Source organism: Vombatus ursinus, unplaced genomic scaffold (assembly GCF_900497805.2).
Source record: "Vombatus ursinus unplaced genomic scaffold, bare-nosed wombat genome assembly UNPS02014810.1, whole genome shotgun sequence".
In the NCBI taxonomy this organism is placed as follows: Eukaryota; Metazoa; Chordata; class Mammalia; order Diprotodontia; family Vombatidae; genus Vombatus; species Vombatus ursinus.
The window spans coordinates 6,945,397-6,968,015 of NW_020954588.1; the positions used below are offsets into that span (position 1 = coordinate 6,945,397).

The 22,619-nt window shown below is 35.7% G+C and overlaps 1 protein-coding gene across 8 annotated transcripts in view; it reads right to left on the reverse strand.

Annotated features, from left to right (window-relative positions):
* Positions 1-22,619, reverse strand: part of TFDP2 (transcription factor Dp-2) — a 185,777-nt gene that overhangs the window by 19,001 nt on the left and 144,157 nt on the right. For 7 of the 8 annotated variants that reach the window (XM_027875898.1, XM_027875895.1, XM_027875891.1 and 4 more), the window contains 3 exons: positions 16,349-16,511; positions 10,712-10,858; positions 2,934-3,002 (listed from right to left, as the gene is read on the reverse strand). In XM_027875898.1, coding sequence (XP_027731699.1) covers positions 2,934-3,002; positions 10,712-10,858; positions 16,349-16,511 — 379 coding nt within the window. The remainder of the gene's footprint in view (positions 1-2,933; positions 3,003-10,711; positions 10,859-16,348; positions 16,512-22,619) is intronic. The other variant, XM_027875894.1, reaches the window with a different exon arrangement.

A 22,619-nucleotide genomic window follows, 5' to 3' on the forward strand; every position in this document is an offset into this window, starting at 1 on the left:
CTAAATAGGGAGACAACATGCAAATAACTATGTACAAAGAAGCTATATAATATATAATATGTTCAACCATTTATTAACATCTATATTAGCTGGCATGTTAATTACTCCGCAGAAAGGATTTTGGTTCACTAGTCTCACTGTTATAACTTTGCAAGTTCCATGGTATTATAGACATATCTAATTAAAAAAAAAAACTGGTCTGTCTAGCTACATGCATGTGTTATCTTTTTTTTTGCTTAGGCAGTTGAGGTTAAGTGACTTGCCCAGGGTCACACAGCTAGTAAGTGTCAAGTGTTTGGTCTGAGGCTGGATTTGAACTCAGGTCCTCCTGATTTCAGGGCCGGTGCTCTATCCACTGCGCCACCTAGCTGTCCCCATGTGTTATCCTGTAATGCGTACAGGTACCACTGGAACATGCATGCATAAATGCACAAGGAAAAATAGCCATCCACAGTATGGCTGGGAAACAGGAGTCGGAGGGATAAAAAATAATAGCATCTGATGGGCTGTGTTTCTTGATACAACCATGAGGGTAGTTGAGATCACTTCATCTTTTTAGTGAAGACAGAAGCTGTTCCCTACACTTCTGATGACCTTAACCAGAACAAAAAAAGTCCAGTAAGTACACTTAGCCCTCCTGTCCCTTGCCTGCTCATGGCCACAGACCTGCACCCTCTTTCTCCCAATTAATCTCAGTGGGACAATTTGTACACATATTTTGTGGGGATAAGCTACCTAAATGTGGGGATTAGCATTACCTAAATCACGGGGTTGTTTTTAGAAAAATGCTTTGTAAACTGTAAGGTGCCAAATAAATTAGGCTGCTGTGTCATTATTAGTCTATTGATTGTGGTATAAATAAAAAATAAGGAAAAGCAACAATGGGAACTTTTTTCAATCTGATCCTTCTGGCTGAACATCTAATGGATAGGCTACACAGGACAGAGATCTTTCCTCAGACTAACTGCATAAATCACCAAGGGCTTGCCCAAGGCCATGTCTTTAAGACAGTAACTTTAGGGTGAACTGTGAGGTTAAAAGTAGTAAGTTTTAAACAATTCTGAGCTTAGAATTTGAAACAAAAAGCCTGGCTTTAAGGTTTTGAGTCAATTCCAATAAGACAATCTTTACCACACCCAATCCTTAGTGTACTATGGAAAACACCTGGGGACAATGAATGAAGGTGTAATGAAGGTGAATGAAAACTATAGATAATTATGTTAAGACATATGAATAGCTATAAGATATAAGGATCAATGGGAACCGAAATGAAGAAAAATGAAAATTAGGGTGAGAAGTGGGAAAGATGGCAGCTTAGGAACTCTTGGCAAATCATCTGTACCAACAGAAAGGAGAGACAAGTTAGAGGAAGGAATATGTCTGTCTCTTGCTAAGGCACACATACTGAAATGAATTAAGTAAGTGCTCAAATGAGCTGTCTACCAGGACCTTAGAATAACAATTATTTAAACTAATCAAAGGCTGGTTTAACTCATGAACTCATTTCTTATCCTGTGTTCCCCAAATCTTCACCAAGGTTTTTATTATCACGACACACGAGCCATTTAGTAACACTTTGTTTTCTCAACTTTGTTTTCTATCTTAATCTATTCCTCTCTTTTGCTTTTTCTCTTTTTTCCTATGTTCTCTCCTCAGACATAAGACTAAGAAGATAAAAGGAGTAAGAAATAATCATTTGAAATATTAATCAAATTCCTGTAGAACTGATTTACCTATGCCATACATATCAGATAAAAAACTTAAATCAGAAAAAAAAAACAAGAAACTGCTTTCAGTAAGATTACTTCTTTCATTTATTTGTGAGGATAGAGTGTATGGTGGAAAGAGAACCAGATTCAGAGTCAGAAGACCTGAGGCCAAGTCCTGTGTGACAACTGGCTAGTCATTTAATATTTGTAAGTCTTTTCTCATCTTAAAAAATTTGCAACACTATTTACTTTTCTCTACCTCACAGACTTGTGAGGAAAGCACTTTATAAAATTTAAAGCACTATATGAGGTATTATTACTATGAAAAATTCAGCAAAGTATAAGAGGAATCAAACAGGTAAAGAATATTTTGATCATACAGGAAATAGATGATTACCTAACCAGTCAAGAAATCAAGTAATTTAAGCCTGAATTATGTATTTACATATATTTAAAATTTTTTGCAACCAATAATAATGGCTACAACTTTCAGCTGAGAAAGACAAAAGTCTCAAAGCCCTTTCTGGCTCTATTTGAAGTTTATCTGCTTGTAGAGAAAATGGCATTATTGTATTGTTCAAAGTGCATTTTTACACCAATTATAATAATCAAAAAAGGTTATTTGGCCCAACCACCCTGTGACTCCAACTCACATGATTTTACACAAAGATTCCATTATGTTCAAAAAGTATCCAAACCCTTAGTGGTGATCCAAACAATTACAAATACAGGGATCCTTATTTAAATGCTACACTTCTTTTTCTTAAGCAGAAATGGCCTTCAAGTTCTGATGCTTCTATCCCATAGTGAGAAGAGACTTCTATGACTGCAGAGTCCTAAACCACAACCAGTATCAAGGAGCCTTTACAGCGGTTTATGTCCAGAATGACAACAGACGGTGGGGGTAAAACATTTACATTTCTCAATGTAAGTCCTTCATAGGGTGAACAAACTTCTGTAAGAAAAAGGCAAGTACAAATTGCAAGAAGCTGAATCGTTCCCAAAGACTAAGAGGCAGAAGAAGAAGAAGGCTGAGACTAGAGTGGTATTGAGACAACCCTGGGCGGAAAGGCTACTGCCACTCAACACAACCCTATTCCCTAAGCATCTGCAAGTCAACAATTACGAGCATTCTACAGATGAAGTTAAGTCAAAGGAAACAGCGTGCACATGCGCGCGCGCACACACACACACACACACACACCACAAGCAACACCCACATACCTGCAGTAGCAGCTCCTGCAGCTGAGCCCTCTTCTGCTTTATCCGCTCTATTCTCCTTTGCTTCTCCATCTTTAAAACATGGATTACAAACAACATCAATATAATTAGACTAAAGAATAAGGATGTGCCTTAGCCTCCTTACCCATCCTCTTTTCTGTGACAGCAAGGACAGCGTAGCACTTGTCAACAATAGCAAAATCCACCTATGCTTTAAAGCTACTGCTAAAATTTTAGTAGCTAGTCAAGTATAACATGTCCAATAGTGTGATGGCTGAATAAAATGACATAAAAGTTAGCAACATTAGCAAAACTGCTAATAAACATGACATCGCTTGTCTCCAACATTTAATCTAAGAACCACGACAATGCAACAAACCCCTCATTTGCAGACAACATTTTCACAGTTTCCCCACAAAGAACAGAAAAGTTATTTACTTTGGCCTGGCTCTTCTTCTATCTCCCTGCTTTTCCCAAACATTTCTCTTCTAGGGCTCCACCAAATACCGTTTACTAGAGTTGCTGGTCTATTCTTTGCTGCTTCTGTGCACTTCTGCCGAAGTTTGTGTTGCTCTAGTTAGGTATCAGAACACTTAATCTTTCATATTTCCAATCTGATTTTTGATATAAAATAATAATTTTTGTTTAGGAGGCATTCTGATCAACTAACTCTTTGAGTTTATCGATGGTGGTCTATCTAAAGAAGTCAGTTAAAGGTCTCTAGCTGTGCTGGAGTCATTTTTGGTATCTAGCTTGCCTTAGCAGCAGCCAAGGAAGACATTCTGTTTTGTTTTGTTTTGTTTTTTTCCTTAAAGAAACATATACTGTCAAATCAAGAAAAACTCAGAGAAAAAGATCCTCTTCTTTTAACTTTCACATGTCACAATTCCTTGTTTCTGGATACAGACAAGTTGAACACACATTATTTTTGACTTGCTGGGGAAAATGAGCTGAGAGAAACATGAAATCAACCTTAATTACCTCAACAGCTATATAATCAGCTTGAGTTATCTGTATTTATGGCCATTAGAGTAAAGTTATCCCCAAATGAATTTAAAAAACAACATTCCATGACAAAGTTTAATTCAGGAAGGATTTTCTTAAATTTCTACTTTAATGAGAGGGCATAGCTAGAGAGAATAGATGTTTTACATTTTAATTGTGTATGGGATAATTTCAGCTTTTTATGGTTAAAGGTTTCAAAAAATTCAGACAAGATATACATGATCCCATAAGACTAAAAGGGAAGTAGGTTCAAGAAAAAAAAATCATTATGACCCCATCACAAATGATTGTGATGAGGAAGAAGAGGGAAAGCATCTGAAGAGTCCAAGTGGAATTTATGATGAATTTAGATTTGAAGATGGTAGGTAAGAAAACCTATAGTAAGTTGACAAAGATTAAGAGTCAGTCCTAAAAAAAAAAAGTGATCAATGGATTTGAAAAATTTCAAAAAAAGAAAATTAAACTATGATTGACCATCTGAAAAACTGTTCAAAATCACTAAAAATCATGGAAACAACAAATTTAAACTATTCTGAAATATTTCACACCTTTCAAATTAGAAAAGATGGTAAAAGGATGAGGAAGGTCTGTGGAAAGACAGACTAATCTACTGCTGCTGGTGTTGTGAATTCTATAAAACAACATGAAATTGTTCAAGACCCAAACAATCCCACAACTGAGTTTATTTCAAAGATGTTAATACTAGCAAGAAAACACACACATGCATATGTACAAAAACACTCATACTAGTATTATCTGTAATAACAAAAATGGGTTTTAGGATCAAGGGAAAACTGAATAAGTTGTGATACAGATATGCACATATATGGTACAGTACTGCAACATTAAGAAATGAAAAAAAGAGCATGCAAATTTCAGAGAAATGTGTATAGTCATGGAGGAAAATAAAGCAAGAGGAACTAATTAATCATATAATGACTACAACAAAACAAAGGCAGATAACAGAAAAGGCAATAAAACTGGTTAGTTTTGCCTAATGGAGCTGAAAAATAATGGATAGTCCAGGTACCAGATGATTAAATTAAAATGAAAGCATACATTCTTCCTTTTGCTAATAAAATGTGAACTATAAAAATGGAAAGTGGTGTGTATTAACTTCTTGTTTATTGTTACTTCTTTAATGTTTTTCTTATTCAGTAAATGTGTTTTACGAGGTTTGAGTATTTGAGGATGGTGTTAATTACACCACAAAATAAAATATCAATAAAATAATTTTTCAACATAGATCAGGTTAGGGGCAAGGACAAAAGCAAGATTATAACCGAAGGTACATAAAAGTGTCTTAATATTACTATTATTAAGAATGAACGGAGACCTATGAAAAATGCTAAGGAAAACAAAAAGGATTTTGTGTATATGTGTAAAGTGGTAGCAAGGTGGTTTTATGCACAGATCACAGAATTAGGATTCAGTAAGACCTGAGTTCAAATCCAGCCTCAGATACTTCCTTTGGACCTTTGCAAGTCACTGAAACTTGTGATTCTTGTTTCATCATGTGTAAAATGGGCATAGGGGCAGCTAGGTGGTGCAGTGATAGAGCTCTGGCCTTGGAGTCAGGAGGATCTGAGTTCAAATCCAGCCTCAGACATTTGACACTTACTAGCTGTGTGACCCTGGGCAAGTCACTTAACCCTGATTGCCTCACCGAAAAGCAAAATAAATAAGTAAGTAAAATGGGGATAACAAAAGCATCTACCTCCCAGGGTGGTTGCGAGGACAAATGAGGCAGTATTTATAAAGTGCTTTGCAAATTGCAAAATATTACATAAATGTTAATTGGTATTATTGTTGCTATTATTATTATTTCAATGAGATATCTAGTAAAGTTTCTCAAAACAATCTCAAAACAACATGGTGAGAGAATGGAGGTCTGAAAATAAAATTTAATTTTAAGAAGTACAGTGGAAAACATGGAGAAGTGTAGGCTAGATGATAGTATTAGATGGATTTAAAACTGACTGAATGACTGGATCTAACTGTTGATTAATAGATACTGAGCTGCTGTGGTAGGGAAAAGGTGAGATCTTTGCTAAAAAGCCACAGGGATCTGTTTTTAGCTTTGTTTAGTTTAACATTTCTACCATTGACCTGGATGAAGGCAGGGATGGAAAGTTTGTTAAATTTGAGGATGACACAAAACTGTGAGGATGACACAAAATATAGCTTATATGCTGGATAGATAAATTCAGAAATCTGAAAAGATCCCCACAGGCTGGGATGATTGGCTGGGTAGAATAAGCAAATATAATGGGAAATTATTATGAAGTTCTAAAATTGGGTTAAGAAATAAGCTATAAAATACAAGATGGAACTATGTGAGTGAAAAGTGAAAAGTTTTAGTGGTCTGCAATGTCATCATGAGGTCAACAGTGTGATGTGGCAATTTGGAACTATGGCCAAAATCACTAAACTGTGATTACCCCAAAGAGATCAAAGAAAGAAAGGATTCATCTATAAAAAATAATATTCATAGCAAATATTTTTGTTATAGCCAAGACCTGGAAACTGAAGGGATGCTTATCAAATGGAGAATGGCCAAATAGATTACTGTAATACGAATGCCATAATGTTGGACTAAAAGAAACGACGAAAAGGATGGTTTCAGAGAAACCCAAGAAGGCTTGTATGAAATGTTCCAGAGTGAGGTAAACAGAACCAGCAGAAAAATTTAGACGTTAAAAACAATTGAAGAGAAAAACAACTTTGAAAGAATTCTGATCAATGCAATGACAAATCATGACTCTATAGGACTGATGATGAAGCATGTTTACCTCTAGTGACAGAAGTAATGAACCCAAGGTGCAGAATAAGACATACATTTTTGGACATGGCAAATGTGTGGGTGTTTGATTTGATTATGCATATTTGTTAAAGGATTTTCTTTTTTTTTCCATTTGGGGGAGAAATTTGGAAGGGATGTGGGGAGGGGGGTGGCTAGCAATAGTTTCACCAAAAAAAAAAAAAAAAAAAAGAAAGAAAGAAAAAAGAAAAAGGGTCACTGAAGCATTTTAAAAAATGCACAGAATAGGGGGCGAAGCCAAGATGGCAGAGTAAAAGCAGTGACTTGAGCTCTCCCCCCAACTCCTCCAAATACCTATAAAAAATACCTATAAACAAATTTTAAAGCAGCAGAACCCACAAAAAGACAGAGTGAAACAAATTTCCAGCCAAAGACAGCCATTGGATGGTTGATCAGAAAGGTATATCGTGCCAGGCGGGGAGAGGAGCGCAATTTAGAGTGGCCCCGCAGGCCTCAGCGACCCTAGAGCAGGCCTCAGGGGACTGAATCGTGGGCAGCTGTGGCGGTTTCCAGACTTCTCAACCCACGAACGCCAAAGACAACTTAGAAGGTCAGTGGGAAAAGTCTGTTTCTACAGTGGTGAAAGAGGAGCGTGGGGTCCCAGCCCCATTCCTTGGGGCAGTGGCTGCTTCCTGAGCTTCCAACCCACAGACTGAGGGGGAATCGAGTGGCTGATCAGAGGGGGATTGCAGGGATCTCTCTGCTGGTGCAGGATTCTCTTGCTTTGCCTGTGCTTGGATCTGGGTCACAGTTCTGGGTGGTGGTCCTGGGGTGAGGAAAAGAGCTGGCGCTGGCGTGGTGGAGCTTGTAGTGGCTGTGGAGGGGAAACCCTCCTCACAGTTCCAAGATGGAAAAGAGTGCTCACAGACCAGAGCACAGGCCAGGAAAGGAGTAAACACCTCGCCCTTGATCATAGCACCTTGGAAGAACTGAAAATTTATGGGTCCCTAGAAGTATCTCTGAAAACAGCTGCACAAAACCCCTGAAGATTAGAACAGTACACTCTCCACACTGGAAACAGACTCCTACCTTAACAAAGAGTTTGTAACTCAAGTAATTGGCTGAGATCATGAGCCAGCAGCACAAAAAGAGTCAGACTATATTATCTTACTTTGATGACAAAGAAGATCAAAATATACAAGCAGAAGAAGACAATGAAGCCAAAGCTCCTACATCCAAAGCCCCCAAGAAAAATATGAATTGGGCCCAGGCCATGGAAGAGCTCAAAAAGGATTTTGAGAAGCAAGTAAGAGAAGTAGAGGAAAAACTGAGAGTGATGCTAAAGGAGACCCAAAAAATTACTGAAGAAAATAACACCTTAAAAAATAGCCCAACCCAAATGGCAAAAGAGGTCCAAAAAGTCAATGAGGAGAAGAATGCCCTAAAAAGCAAAACTGGCTAAATGGAAAAGGAAGTCCAAAAGCTTACTGAAGAAAATACTTCCTTAAAAATTAGAATGGAGAAATTGGAAACTAGGGACAATTTGAGAAATCAAGGCACTGTAACACTAATCCAAAGGAATGAAAAAATAGAAGAGAATGTGAAATATCTCACTGGAAAAAACAACTGACCTGGAAAACAGATCCAGGAGAGAGAATTTAAAAATTATTGGACTATCTGAAAGCCATGATCAAAAAAAGAGCCTAGACATCATCTTTCAAGAAATTATCAAGGAAAACTGCCCTGATATTTTAGAACCAGAGGGTAAAATAGAAATTGAAAGAATCCACTGATCACCTCCTGAAAGAAATTCCCAAAGGAAAACTCCTAAGAATGTTGTAGCCAAATTCCAGAATTCCCAGGTCAAGGAGAAGATATTGCAAGCAGACAGAAGGAAACAATTCAAGTACTGTGGAAACACAATCAGGACAACACAAGATTTAGCAGCTTCTACATTAAGGGTCCGGAGGGCATGGAGTATGATATTCTGGAGGGCAAAGGAGTTAGGACTACAACCTAGAATCACCTACCCAGCAAAACTGAGTATAATCCTTCAGGGTGAAAAATGGTCATTCAATGAAATAGGGGATTTTCAAGCATTCCTGTGGAAAACACCAGAGCTGAATAGAAAATCTGACCTTCAAATATAAGACTCAAGTGAAACATGGAAGAGGTGAACAGTAAAGAAAAATGATATGAGACTTATTAAGGTTGTACTGTTTACATTCCTGCAGGGAAAGATGATATTTGTAACTCATGAGTCCTTTGTCAGTATTAGGTAGTGGGAGGGAAAAAATTATATGTATGTATATATAGATAGATAGAGGGCACAAGGTGAGTTGAAGATGAAGGAGTGATATCTGGAAAATAAAATCAAGGGGTGAGAGACGATTATACTGGGAGAAGGAGAAAGGGAGAAATAGAATGAGGTAAAATATCTCACGTGAAACAGACAAGAAGAGGCTTTTACAATGGAGGGGAAATGGGGAAAGGTGAGAGGGAATGAGTGAATCTTATTCTCAGAGGATTTGGCTTAAGGAGGGAATAACATACACAATGGGGTATGGAAATCTTTCTTACCCTACAGGAAAATAAGGGGGGAAAGGACAAGAGAGCAGGGGGCTGATAGATGGGAGGGCAGATTGGGGGAGGGAATAATTAAAAGCAAACACTTCTGAGGAGAGACAGGGTCCAAAGAGAGAACAGAATAAATGGGGGGTAGGATAGGATGAAGGGAAAGTGTTTTGCATGACTACACATCTATAACCTATATCGAGATGCTTGACTTTTCAATGAGGGTGGGTGGGGAGGGAGGGAGAAAATTTGTAACCCAAAGTTTTAAAAACATATGTTAAAAATAAAAAAAAAAATTAACCAAAAAAAAGTTATAAAAAAAAATGCACAAAACAGAAGGAACTTCAGAAGGAAACACAGATAACTAGAACAGTTTTGAAAGTAACATATTGAGTTTATTATACACTTAAAAAAACCCAAGTTATACATAATAGAATCACAGTTTTATACAGGACATTTACATTTTCTTTTCTATTTCACAGATGTGAATGTTCATTTTTTTGGATATTCATTAAATCCAGAATTTTAAAAATACTGCTAAAAAGAAAAAGGAAACACTTTAAAATATTCTCAAAATTACTAATTATAAGATAATATTGTTATTATTTTTGAAAATTCTGCTATTTTAAATTTCTTTCCTCCCTGCTCTTCATGGTCTTATAGAATCCTCTTTTTTCAAGATTCAGTTCAAGTACCACCTTCTACACGAACCTCAACTGTCAGGGCCATACCTCTTAAACTAACTTATGTTTAACTACTTTGTATGCATTTCTTTCTCTTTACAGTTTCCATACATGTTTATATATGTATGTTTTCTTCCCTATCAGAATTATAACATCCTTGTGAGTCAGGGTTATTTCCATTTATTATATTTTTATCTCTAGCACCTAATATAGTGCCTGGAACATAGTAGATGCTTAATAAATGTCAAGTGGCTGATTTCTAAAAGCTTATTTTTTTTAAACCAAAAATTATGGTAGCTAATTGATTAATAATAATAATAATAATAGTAACAGAAATAGCTAGCATGTAGTGCTTTAAGGTTTGCTAAGCCCTTTACAAACATGATCTCATTTTATTCTCACAAAAGCCATGGGAAGGTAGTGCTATTTTCTCTACATTTTGTATATTTTGTAGATTAATATTTATTCAACAAGTTATAGCTAATTTTTTCTAGTGTCTATAGAAAAAAATAATAAAATCAACCAATCAATTAATTAATCAACTAATTATCTCAACTATACTTTAAATTATCTATTGGTATTGCTTACATAGATTTTAAAATTCAATATAAACAAGTTCTAAATAATTGTGAAAATATAAAATATGAAGAAAATATAGATAATAATGAAAATATATTCAAATTAGATGAAAATTCTTTCACAAACGAAGTAAAATAATATAAATTATATGATTTAAAAACAAATAATCTTGTTCTTACCTCTAGGTTTTGACATTCTTGAGCTGAATTTGTAGGAAGCCCAATCCATTTTATTTCTTTTTTTTCCTTTGAAATTATGTTCATTGCCATTAGCACATTGAGGGCATCATAAACTCTTCGTCTAATGTTCTTCTGATCATAAGCCTGCTAAAAAAGGTTTCACTGAGCCAGGAAATTTAAATGAAGGCAGAATTTTTACTTTTGTTATGACACTGGCAAAAGGGAAAGGAATTTGTTAAAAATTATAATGGAAGAGAAAAAAACCTCATAGCACTGTGATAAAATTATGAAGTATTTTTATTTGTGAAAACAGGAAATAGGAAATACAAAGTTTGAAAAATAATGTTAAAAAGGGAAAAATGTCAAACATACAACCACCATTCATAGCAGCATTTCTTGTGGTAGCAAAGAATTGGAAACAAAGTAGATACAATCAAGTGGGAACCTGCTGAAGAAATTGTGATACATAAATGCAATGAAATGTTACTATGCTGTAAGAAAAGGCATAGATGAAGAATTCACAGAAGCACAGAGGATTTATATGATCTGATACAGAACGAAGCAAGCAGAACCAGGAAAAAATATTACATCCAGTGACTATAACCATGTAAATAGAACAGAACTAAAACCGAACACTGGGGAATTAAGTTTGTCACCAGAGACAACTCTCTGTTCTCTTTCAGAGGTGGGTGTGGAATAAAACATGTATTTTGTTTGTTTGTTTGTTTGTTTTTAGACAATTGGGGTTAAGTGAATTGCCCAGGGTCACACAGCTAGTAAGTGTCAAGTGTTTGGTCTGAGGCCGAATTTGAATTCAGGTCCTCCCGACTTTAGGGCCAGTGCTCTATCCACTGCGCCACCTAGCAGTTCCGAATATGTCAGACATGACTGATGTGCTGATTGATTTTATTGAACTACTTTTTTTCTTCTTTCCTTTTTAATCTTTGTTACAAGGGATGGCTCATTAAGTAGGAGAAATGGAAGGAATACATTCAGAACTAAAGGAGCTACATAAACTAAAAGATATTTATAATTTTTTTTTAAAAGAAAGTAGGTTTGATTGAGGATTAGAAGGAAATAAATCACTCATTTTTTGGAAGTACCATTAATTCTCTTAAGATGACATTACTACTTAGTGCATGGGAAAAATCAGTTTATTGAATGGATTTCATAAGGTATCTAGTTAATGAGAAATCTACTCCTCTGGCACTTGCAGAATGAGACCCAATATTAAAGTATATACTCCCACTGTATGAATACCAAATAATTTCTCCAGCTATCACCTTAAAACAAAATGCTAGTGAAGGTGGAAGTCAAACTTTCTGGGAAAAAGGTGATGAATCTCATCTTTGGCTCTGGTGAAGCGCTGGTAATACATGGAGTTTGAAAAAGAAAAAACCATGGGGTGGTTAGCGGCAATGAAGAACCTTACTAAAGCCTTGCTTTAAAAAAAAAAAAAAACAACTTTCCTAGGGAGTGGAATCAGGTTATTTTTTAATGAAAAATAAGACAAGCAGTTTATTAGTATTAAATATAAGACTAGGCACATAAATATGCATAATCATATCACTGTAAACTCAATATATACTAGTAGAAAGCAGTAGATTTGAACCTGTTTAATCAAAAATGTTTGGGGACTCAACACCGACAAAAATACTTTCAAACTCTCCCCTTCTATACTGCTACAAAGACACACTTGTTACAAAATTAAACGTGAGCTCCCAGAAAACTCTAGCTTTATGCATATGCACAAACGTAAATATGCCTATGCTATTCTAATTTGTTCCTGGTCATACCTTTAAATATACGTAAGTATAACTGTAACTTTTTATTAGAAGAGGCGCTTGTAGGACAAGGAGTTGTAACATCTGAGCCCCTGAAGAAGCTTATTGCATCTGATATCACTAGGGTCCTTACTGGCTATGAAACTGCATTAATTAATAATTGTTAATTATTCCAAAATATTTGTGAGAGATGCTTCAGATTACCAAAGGAAGATAAGTCAACCTAAGTAATTTTAAGGGAGTATGGTAGGGAATCAAGAAGCAATAAGGCAGTAAGTACATGAGAAGGCCTTAGGTATTCTGAGCACTCTAGCATGACAGGACAAGCTAAATGCCAATACAAAAAGGAGTCTTTTCATATTCAAGTCCCCCACCTACCACAGGCTAGCTAAAGAGGCCCCTGAATTCTGACTTGTCCTCACCTATGCTCAGCCCAGCTGTGATCACTTAAAACCACTCCAACCCAGCATATCTATAATACTGTGGGCTCTGCAAACTGCTTACTACTTGTTCTCATTTGAGGTAAAAACAAGAACACTTTATGCTACATCAGAATCATGATATAATATTAAAGTTGCAGAGGACCTTGTTTTACCTATAAGGAGATCCTATGGCATGGATCTGAGAATACAGACCCCAGCACATAATTCTCATTATTTCTTTGTTACGCATGCAATTGTTCTTCCAGTTTACTAATGAACGTAGACAGATAGCATATAATTCTGTAATTACCAAGTCTATAATCAAGCTTAAAACTTAAAAACTGTGAGAATTAGAATTTTTATGGCATGAGAGGGTATGCCCTTTTTATTCCCACCAAAAGACAGACCTTGATGTGAAATTTTAGCTAGCAAATATGGAGACTATTTTTAAAAATAATTATAATAGCAAAGATTTTATTTATAAGGAAAGATCTCAGATAAATGTAGTAATTTGAGGGGGGGATTATAATTTATATATTTTGTTAAATAAAGGCAAGGTATTACAAACTTAAGATTAAAATCAGATAGACTATTATATATTTGTAGTTAACATTTAAAAAAGGTTTATGGAAAATTGCGTGTTTTTCCCACACCTGCCAAGAGCCAATCACTATAACAGCAGTGGGGAACTTGCAGCCTCAAAGCCACATGTGGCCCTCCAGGACCTCAAGTGAGGCCTTTTGACTGAATCCAAACTTCACAGAACAAATCCCCTTAATAGAAGGATTTGTTCTGTAAAACTTGTACTCGGTCAAAAGGCTGCACCCAGGAACCTAAAGGGCCACATGTGGCTTTAAGGCCGCAGGTTCTCCACCCCTGCACTATAATAATGTCTTCTACTGTAATCAATAACCTCAAATATTAATGACAGGAAATATTTCTTTCATCCTTCAACTCATTTTAAGGCATTAGTTGACACTTGATTCCCCAACACACTGACCAACAAAAACATACAACATCTAGAAGTATGTTAGATAAGCACTGGCAGGAAGCCATCTAAATACTATAGCATAAAGCAGATACTATTACCATTAAATAACTTTACACCAAATCATCCTCAAAATGTGACTCAGGATTGGAAACTTTTGACCATAGATGATTATCAATCACAGCTTGAATGCCTGTGCTTTTCAGCATCCACAGTTGGGTGAATACCAGTAAGATGACTGGTTATATTTTTACACTATCAAGTTCACTGTGAGATTGAAACTCGAATTTTAGCATTCAGGAATAGCAAATATTTCTGGATATTCCTGGAGGACAGTATGACCATAAATGAATGTATTATAATGAAACAGTATAGTTCTTTAATTGCTAACAAATAAAAATATCTACAGGAGAGGGAAAATGCACTTATTTCACTCTGATCAATTTCTGACAAATCTTAAGTTATGAAGCATGCACGCACACACATGTAGGTATTCAGAGACATGTACACAAACATGTATATACACATGACATAATGCAGATCTACATGTATATTTGAAGTATTCTATCTAGTAACATGTATGCACATGCACACATAAACACACACAACACTATTTTACTCAGCCTTGTAGATATGGGCTGATACTTTTAAGCATATCATGTTTACAAAGAATGATAGCAATGATGTATGTAGTGGCAATAGAATACATTCATTAGAATACATTCATCTAAAAATTATAAATATAGCCTATTCATTAATATCTTATACAATTCTTATACATGACCCACGTTCTTTTAATCACTGACTAATTCTCTTTAGCTTATAAGTCATAATACTACACTACATGCCATTACCACATGTGGGCAGTTAATGGATGTAATAAACCCAAGGTATGAGATAGTATCAGCTCTTTGTGCACTCAGAGGGTAAAGTTAGAAGACAATGAATGCCATATTTCTAAGGGTAATTCGAGGTAGTGATATGTCTGATCAAACCTAATGGGCTCAGGTTCACACTATGTTAGGAACACTTCTTTCCATATCCATGTGTCCAATAAGATTAAGTGGCACTTCTGTGAATGCTTACTAAATCTGTGCTGGGTTATCCATCAAATGAATGTCAAAACTTCAAATAAAACCTGGTTTTCAGTTTATGCTAACATCTTCTCAATTCCTAACAAGTCTAACTTGGGTAATTTTTTTCTTTGTACACCACTTGGTATTACTACAAGTAAACTATTACTAGACTTTCAGATTACCTTTGATGATGTTATGTCCCAAACATATATCCTAGTACTGTTACTCATACTATTACTATAAATATATTCAACATTCTGAGAAGACAATTGATGATTCAGAAATCCTGCTTAAAAATTCATATCAGATATTTAAAATTAAAAGACTGAAAACAAAATAAATGTTCCTGAAATTACACACATGCATACACCCCACCCGTTATAGCTGTGGGGTTAAAAAGTTGTTATTACATAAATTTTGTGGCTCTTAAAAAGATCTCAGAATAGATTTCAAAATTCTGTTGTTAAAGAGAGCAAGCTCTTGTGGCAGGCAAAAAAAATATTTAAAACTTAAGTTCAATTATTTTTAATTTATGCTTACTTAGGGTTTATTCATGATTGCTAGAGTAAGATATATCCTGGCTCTAATTTTTTGTATAGTTAAAAAAATTTCTAATCTAAAAACCAAGAATATTTAAAATCCTCACAGAGCAACTTATCTACTTCTGCCAAACTATATTTGCTGTTACCAGAATCCAAGATAAATTTTTAAAAGCCATCCTACATGAGGGTATCTGAGAGTGGGAGGAGACCAAGGTATTCCTCTGTAACATTAATATTTAGTTGCTCAGTACTCATAACTCACTGATCTGTGTGTTTGGATGGATGGAAGCATGCATGTATGCGGTTCTTCAGTTAAAGTTAGAACTTTCATGGTGGTACCAAGATCTCCACGTTCACAAGCCTTTTGGGCTCCCACTGCCGTCACTTCCCCTAAAGAGGTTCTCATCTTGCTATCCCTTCTGCATCCATAAGTAGGGGTTGTTTCCCAAGGGCTCAGGAAAAAGAGGAATACTCGATGCATCAGTGAGCTGTGCCAGGAGTTATACCCAGAATATCAAGTTTGTGATCAGGGTCCAGCGTTGACTGACAGAACTTCCATAATGAGCATCTCAGGGTGTTTTTTTTTCCTCTCCTAGTGCCTTTTTGTAGCTTTTTAAATATATGATAGAAAGATTATATATTGATCTCAAAAGAAAAACTAAATTTTATAAGATTTTTAAAAATTTATCTAGAACACTGAAATTAGGGAGAGTAAAGCAGATTTCTCAAATATTTCTGACCTCTCCAAACTTAAGACATACTTTAAAGGAGGTAACATTGTTGCTGCAGTAAACATATTCAATGTCAAGTTTATGATCTACTTACTGAATCTGTTGCCAAATGATTATTTGAATTGGTAAACTCTGATACCAACTCATCAGCCACTTCATTATACGAAGTTGTTCCTTTGCGTTGAACTTTTTCACATACTTTCATTGAAAAATGTCTCAAGCCTTTTCCATTTTTATCTCCTTTTTTGCTTCTTTTGCTATAAAGGAAAAAATAATTTTTAAGAAACTCCTCATGTTAGGCAAAAATGAAATGGTTTTCATTTTGAAGAAATCTATTCAGTTGTATTATTATCATATAATCATCTTGTTGATATCTTTTTGATACCTACAAGAGTAACAGACAAATGTACCTTTTAAATCCAATTTATATACTTCTAGAAACTTTTTTCGCTAAATTTAGTCATTACTTTAGTGTCTTTCAAAATATAAAGATTTCTGTTTTGTGTGTGGAAATCAAAAGTACTACTACTATGAATTTCTTGTATTCTTTAACTTTAAAGAGATGATAGAAGTTCTCATGTTCTGTCTAGTGTTTGATTTGACTTAAATTCTATAGTTACTTGCTAAGCTTTGATCAAGGATACTTTCATTTTCAATAAAATCTCATGCGATCTTCTTATACATAGGTCAACAAAGCCTTAGTTCCATAATTTTCCTAATTTTGGGGGGCAGCTAGGTGGCGCAGTGGATAGGTGGCACCCTGGATTCAGGAGGACCCGAGTTCAAATCCAGCCTCAGACACATAACACTTATTAGCTGTGTGACCCCAGGCAAGTCACTTAACCCCCACTGCCCAACCAAAAACCAAAAATAAAAAAAAAAATCCTAATTTTGGAATAAAATTAACAAATATAAAGAAAAGGTTATTTCCATGAACAAATATATTACATATAGAAAAGTTAAAGTTACAAATAAAATTATGACATCAGAAATGAGAACTGACCTACTTGTCTAGTGAATCTTATTCTCTTGGGGTTACTTTTTTTGGAGGGTGGGGCTGTAATGCAACAGGGCAGCTGCATTTCTTCATTCTGATTTTATCTTTCCAACGTACCTAAGCAGTAATGATTGTGACTTTATCAATGATCAATGACTTGTCTGCCCAACACTAGTCAGTCATTCAAGACAAGCATTTCAATTAATCAACAAGCATTTGTAAAATATCTGTTATGTTTCAGGAATATTTATTTTAACTCATGATAGCTAGCATGATATTCTGCTTTAAAGTTTGCAAAATGCTTTGTGTGTGTGTATATATATATATGTACGTGTACATGTGTATACACACACACACACATTTACACAGACATATAATTTGATTAAAGGCAAAAAGCAATTCCTTCAAATAAGAATGGCTATATTTTGTTGTACATTTAAGAGGTGTTACACGTAGGTTACTACACTCTTAAAACAGACACAATAGTAAGATATCACTGATTATTTTTCTGGATTAGTACAATCCTACAAAATGATAACTCTGAAGAAAAATGTACAAGTCTGAACCAAAATCAGAAAAAAAACACTGCCCAAACACAGAAAGACTTTTACCACAAACGTAAAGTTGAAAGTTATTACTTGAATATGCTCTTTGTTAATAAATGTCCCAAAGAAGCACAGATTGAATTTTAAAGAATCCAGCATGCATTCTGAAAGACATGAACACAGTACCAGAGTAAAATACTATCAGCTTCCACACGAAACCGATATTCTACAGAGTAGTAATAGCATCCAACCTGCAGTACAGAGATTTAAGACTGATTCCACCGGTGTCTACCTGAGCTGTTTAATCAACAACCATCAATAAGCTAGACTTAACATGAAAAGGCTAATGAGGACCACCAAGAATGACAAAATGACATGCAACTGAGCACAATGGTTTATACAAAAGGGGGTCTTAATGAATGTTGAATTGAATTTATCCAACTTACAAATTCAGTTGGTATAGTAGAAAAGATACTTGCAGAGGACTGCAATTCAAGTATCACCAGTCCTTTGACTCTGTTATGAGACTTTATCATTTAAATTCTTTGGCTACCCTTAGTTGTCTTAGTTGACTCATCTGTAAAATGTGGACAATATCAACTTAGCTACTTGAAGGCAGGAAGATGGGCTTAGAACCTTGGGGATCCTTCCACTTCATATTAAGTCTAGTTTCCTTATAGCTGGCATTGATAAAACAGCAAATAGCATATGGCATCAAGTTAGGAAACTAGGTCTCCTCTCCATACACTGCAGCTAAGCCACTCTGACTCCTCTGAAAAACATCAGTGTAGTTCAGAATCTGATGCCCCTTTGGGAACCTCCTTCACCTTCTAAGATTCCATTAGCGACTTTTGTTAGTCAGTTGTGTTAAGGGCTCTTGAGGTGTCCCCTGAATTTGTCTTTTGAGTTGCCACATTTTCCAGAAACGCTGGACCCAAAGTATGCAGGAGGCCCTGAATGTGTCAAGGACAAAGCTCCCCCTGAACTGACATAATTTGCTATTGCACCCCAAGCTGGACCCCCTGCCTGTTCTTGGGAGGCAAGATAGGCACCTGCCCATCTGTGCCAGGCTGGGATAATACTTCTGTAGCTCGGGTCCTTTGCAGATAAGCAAACCCTCCTATCTTCATAGTGTAGCAGTTTCCAAGGGAAAGGAATGAAGTTTTTGTCATCACCCTGCTCCTCCCAGTAGGGACTGGTCTTTGTCTTTCTTCCCCCCTTTGCTGCACTATTCCCCCTTCCATGTCACACCCTTTCCTGCTATTCCCTGCTCCCTTGTCCTACTATTATACAAATGCAAGCTTTGGGTTTCACATGCATGTTCATTTCTCTTGTAATAAACCTGGTATTCACATAAGCCTTGTGACGTTGTGACTGCATGTTGACAGTTGATATGTAGGAAAATGCTACTAGAGGCGCGGGGGAAGAACACTATCTTTATATAATCACTTTCTCCTTTGTGCCTTACTATCCTATCAAGGTGACAGGGAAGACTAGTTGTGAACATTTTTGGAATCTTAGACTGCATTCATGAATACATACACATATACACATTTGCAATCAACCAATCAATCAGCATTTATTAAGTGCCTATTACGTGCCAAGCATTGTACTAGATGCCAGGGATATACAGACAGGGGCAGCTTTGTAGTACAGTGGATGGCGTGGGCTTAGAGCCAGGAAGACTCATCTTCCTGAGTTCAAATCTAGCCTCAGACACTCAATAGTTGTGTGACCCTGGGAAAATCACTTCACCCTGTTTGCCTCAGTTTCCTCATCTGAAAAACGAAATGGAGAAAGATCTTTGCCAAGAAAACCCCAAAACGGGTTATGAAGAGTCAGACATAACGGTTACAGAACAACTGAACAGCAATATATAAAGACAATGAATGAAATTATATCTACTTATGTAAGAGAAAAGGAAAATCATAGTCAAATCTATGACCTATGGGCTATGCATTGTTGTTTTATCACGTAACAGCCAAATTCTCCACTATTCAAGGATTGTGCTATGATTCTAATTTATTTATTTTGCCGCTACTACCACACCTCCCAAAGAGGATGGCAAGAGAAGGGAATAGAAATGAACTGTACTGGGTCTACTTTATTACTACATAATTCTGTTAAAATATTTTCAGGGATTTTCCCAACTGGTCACTAAAATGAAATTCTTGAATTACTTGACTTCATTTATCTATAGTTATTATGGATAATTAGGTATACTAGTCTCAAAATTCAACATTTAGTGCCCTGGCATAAAGAAAGGCTAAACTTAAACTGAAATTACTGCTGTGCTATTTAAACATTTTCTATTTTATATTCTTCAAAACCAACTGCATATTTTGATACATATATTATCAAATTAGACATGAACACTGCAGCTGTTGTCAACTGGCAAAATAAAGCACTCAGATATTACAATAATTCATTTACCTGCTGCTGGGTCAAAATGGCACTAGGAAGCTGAATGTTATTTAAAATATACAAGGTAGACTTCAAGTCCTTTGAAAATGCTGTTCTGAAAGGTGCAATTTTAAGAAAGCAATTTTGTTATGAAATGCTGACTCACTTCCCTTTATCATAAAATACAGCAATAAAAAAGTTAAATGTGTTACCACAAAGGATGTCTTTATCTAGAGAGAATACTACAGAATAATGCAAAACATTTATAAAATCTGTCTCAGTGATGAAAAATAAATATAAAGACAAAATCAAAGTTTGATTTGGAAAATGCTGAGGTTTGATTTGGGGAAAAAAATCATTTTCAGAATTTGTAACTGAAAAGCAATGGTTATCACTTGTGTGGATATTTACATTACAATCTATCCAATGCTTTATTCTAATAAAGCACTTAGGAGCACTGTGCTAGGTGGTATAGGAAGGCACAGCTCTACATAATCATCTTTGCCCCTACCAAGAAACGTTAAGTTTAGCTGGGGAATTTTAAATAACAACATCAGATGAGAATTCTTGGGTTCGGGCAGTCTTGATCTCCAAGGTCTATTCCGGTTCTAAATCCCATGGAGCCTGTGAAACAACAAATATTATATAGATTTCACATGAAACAAAATCAATGAAGGTTTAAATGGCCAGGCTTCAGAAAAGTCCAGATTTTTATCCTGTAAGCAATGGGGTATTCAAGCAAGAGACTGACATAATGATAAAATGTTTTAGGAAGACTAAGCTGGTGGCAATATATGGGAAAATGATCAGAGAGGCGGAAGCCAGTTTTTAATAATTACCCAAGAATGTGACCTCAGACTAGAACAGCAGTAGTGGGAATAAAGAGGAAACCACACAGGGAGACATATTGAAACGTTTGGAATTTGGTGATTTACTGAATATGGTTCAGGGGGCAAAAGTAAATGACTGAGTCAAAAATTACTCTTAAGTTTCAAGTTAGGTGATTGGAGTAATGGTTATTAGTGTAGTTTGTAAATATATTGAGTTTAAACTGTCAGCAGAGTATTTAAATCGAAACATTATACCATTGAAGACACACAACTTGGGCTCAGAAGGGAGGCTAGACAAATTTAAGTATCCCCAAAAGCCAATCATTTCATTATTAAAATAGAAAGCACCACCTGATAGGAAGTGAAGTGCAAACAAAAGGATATAGCTTTTAGCCACATCTAAAAAATTTCCAGGTATCTCACATAGAAATCTCTAGAAATGTGCAGTGTAGAATTTCCAAGTAAACACCTAAGTGACAAGGTGGGAAGGAACATCGGGGGAATTTCAGCCGTTATTCAGCTTGACAAAAGGATTTCTAGCTGCTGGGAGGAGCTTCAAGCTATATTCCCCTTCCTAGGAGAGCATCTCTGCTTTATTTCAAAATTCCCTGGATACCCATCAAGAATCATGAACCCACTGAAACAGCAGTGTGATTCAGAGCTCCTTTGTCTGCAAGGTCTCTCCTACTCAATCATGTGATTAGAGGAAGTAGAGTCATGTCTTTTGCTAATAAAAATCAGAAACATATCAGACTAACTGAACATGAAAACTGAAAGAGACCTAGAAAATTGTTTGACCTAACCCATTTTACAGAAAAGGAAAGTTAAGACGAGAGAAATTAAGAGACTTGTCAAAGAATACACAACCAGTTTTTTGATGTTTTTTTTTTTGTGCTGAAGTGCACTGCTGTGTAGTGGAAAGCAAGCTGGACTGAGTGAGGAGACTTTGATTCCAAGTCAACAACTTCACATCTGTTTGTTAGCAGAAACAATGAAATATGTCTTTCTCCTCAACTTGATCCCAAATACATTAAGACTATTAAGAATTCCCCAAGTACTAAAGCTGTGTTTACATGCATAAGGCAGTCACAGTCTTTTTACTGATAGTCGAATCAGTGGGGAGGAAAAAAAAAAAAGGAAAGAAAACAAAAACAGAACAAGGTAACAATCGCAATCCCAAAAAGGGCTTTCTTTATTTTGAAATATTAGATGTAATTCTGAGAACTTTGCTTTGTAATTTGTATAGTGAACTCTAAGTGAACATAAATTTACTGTAATACATTGTAAGTTCAAATTTATTCCTTATGTTCATACTGCATAAGCAATATAAAATCATAATCCCATTCAGACAGCTTCAGAATAAATGGCAATGACATTAAATAAAATGCAAAAAGCACTTTCTGCAGTCACTTTTTACACAATTTGTCATCAAGTCCTCTCCATAAGCAGCTACAGATTCTATTGCCATGCTGAACTGATCAGAATTGACACCACTAATGAAAGCTCATGGAGCTTAGAGGCTACCACAGGTCTAAATGTCTTGTTATCAAAATCGAGATTTTTGGAAAACACAAATTGTTATTATTTAAT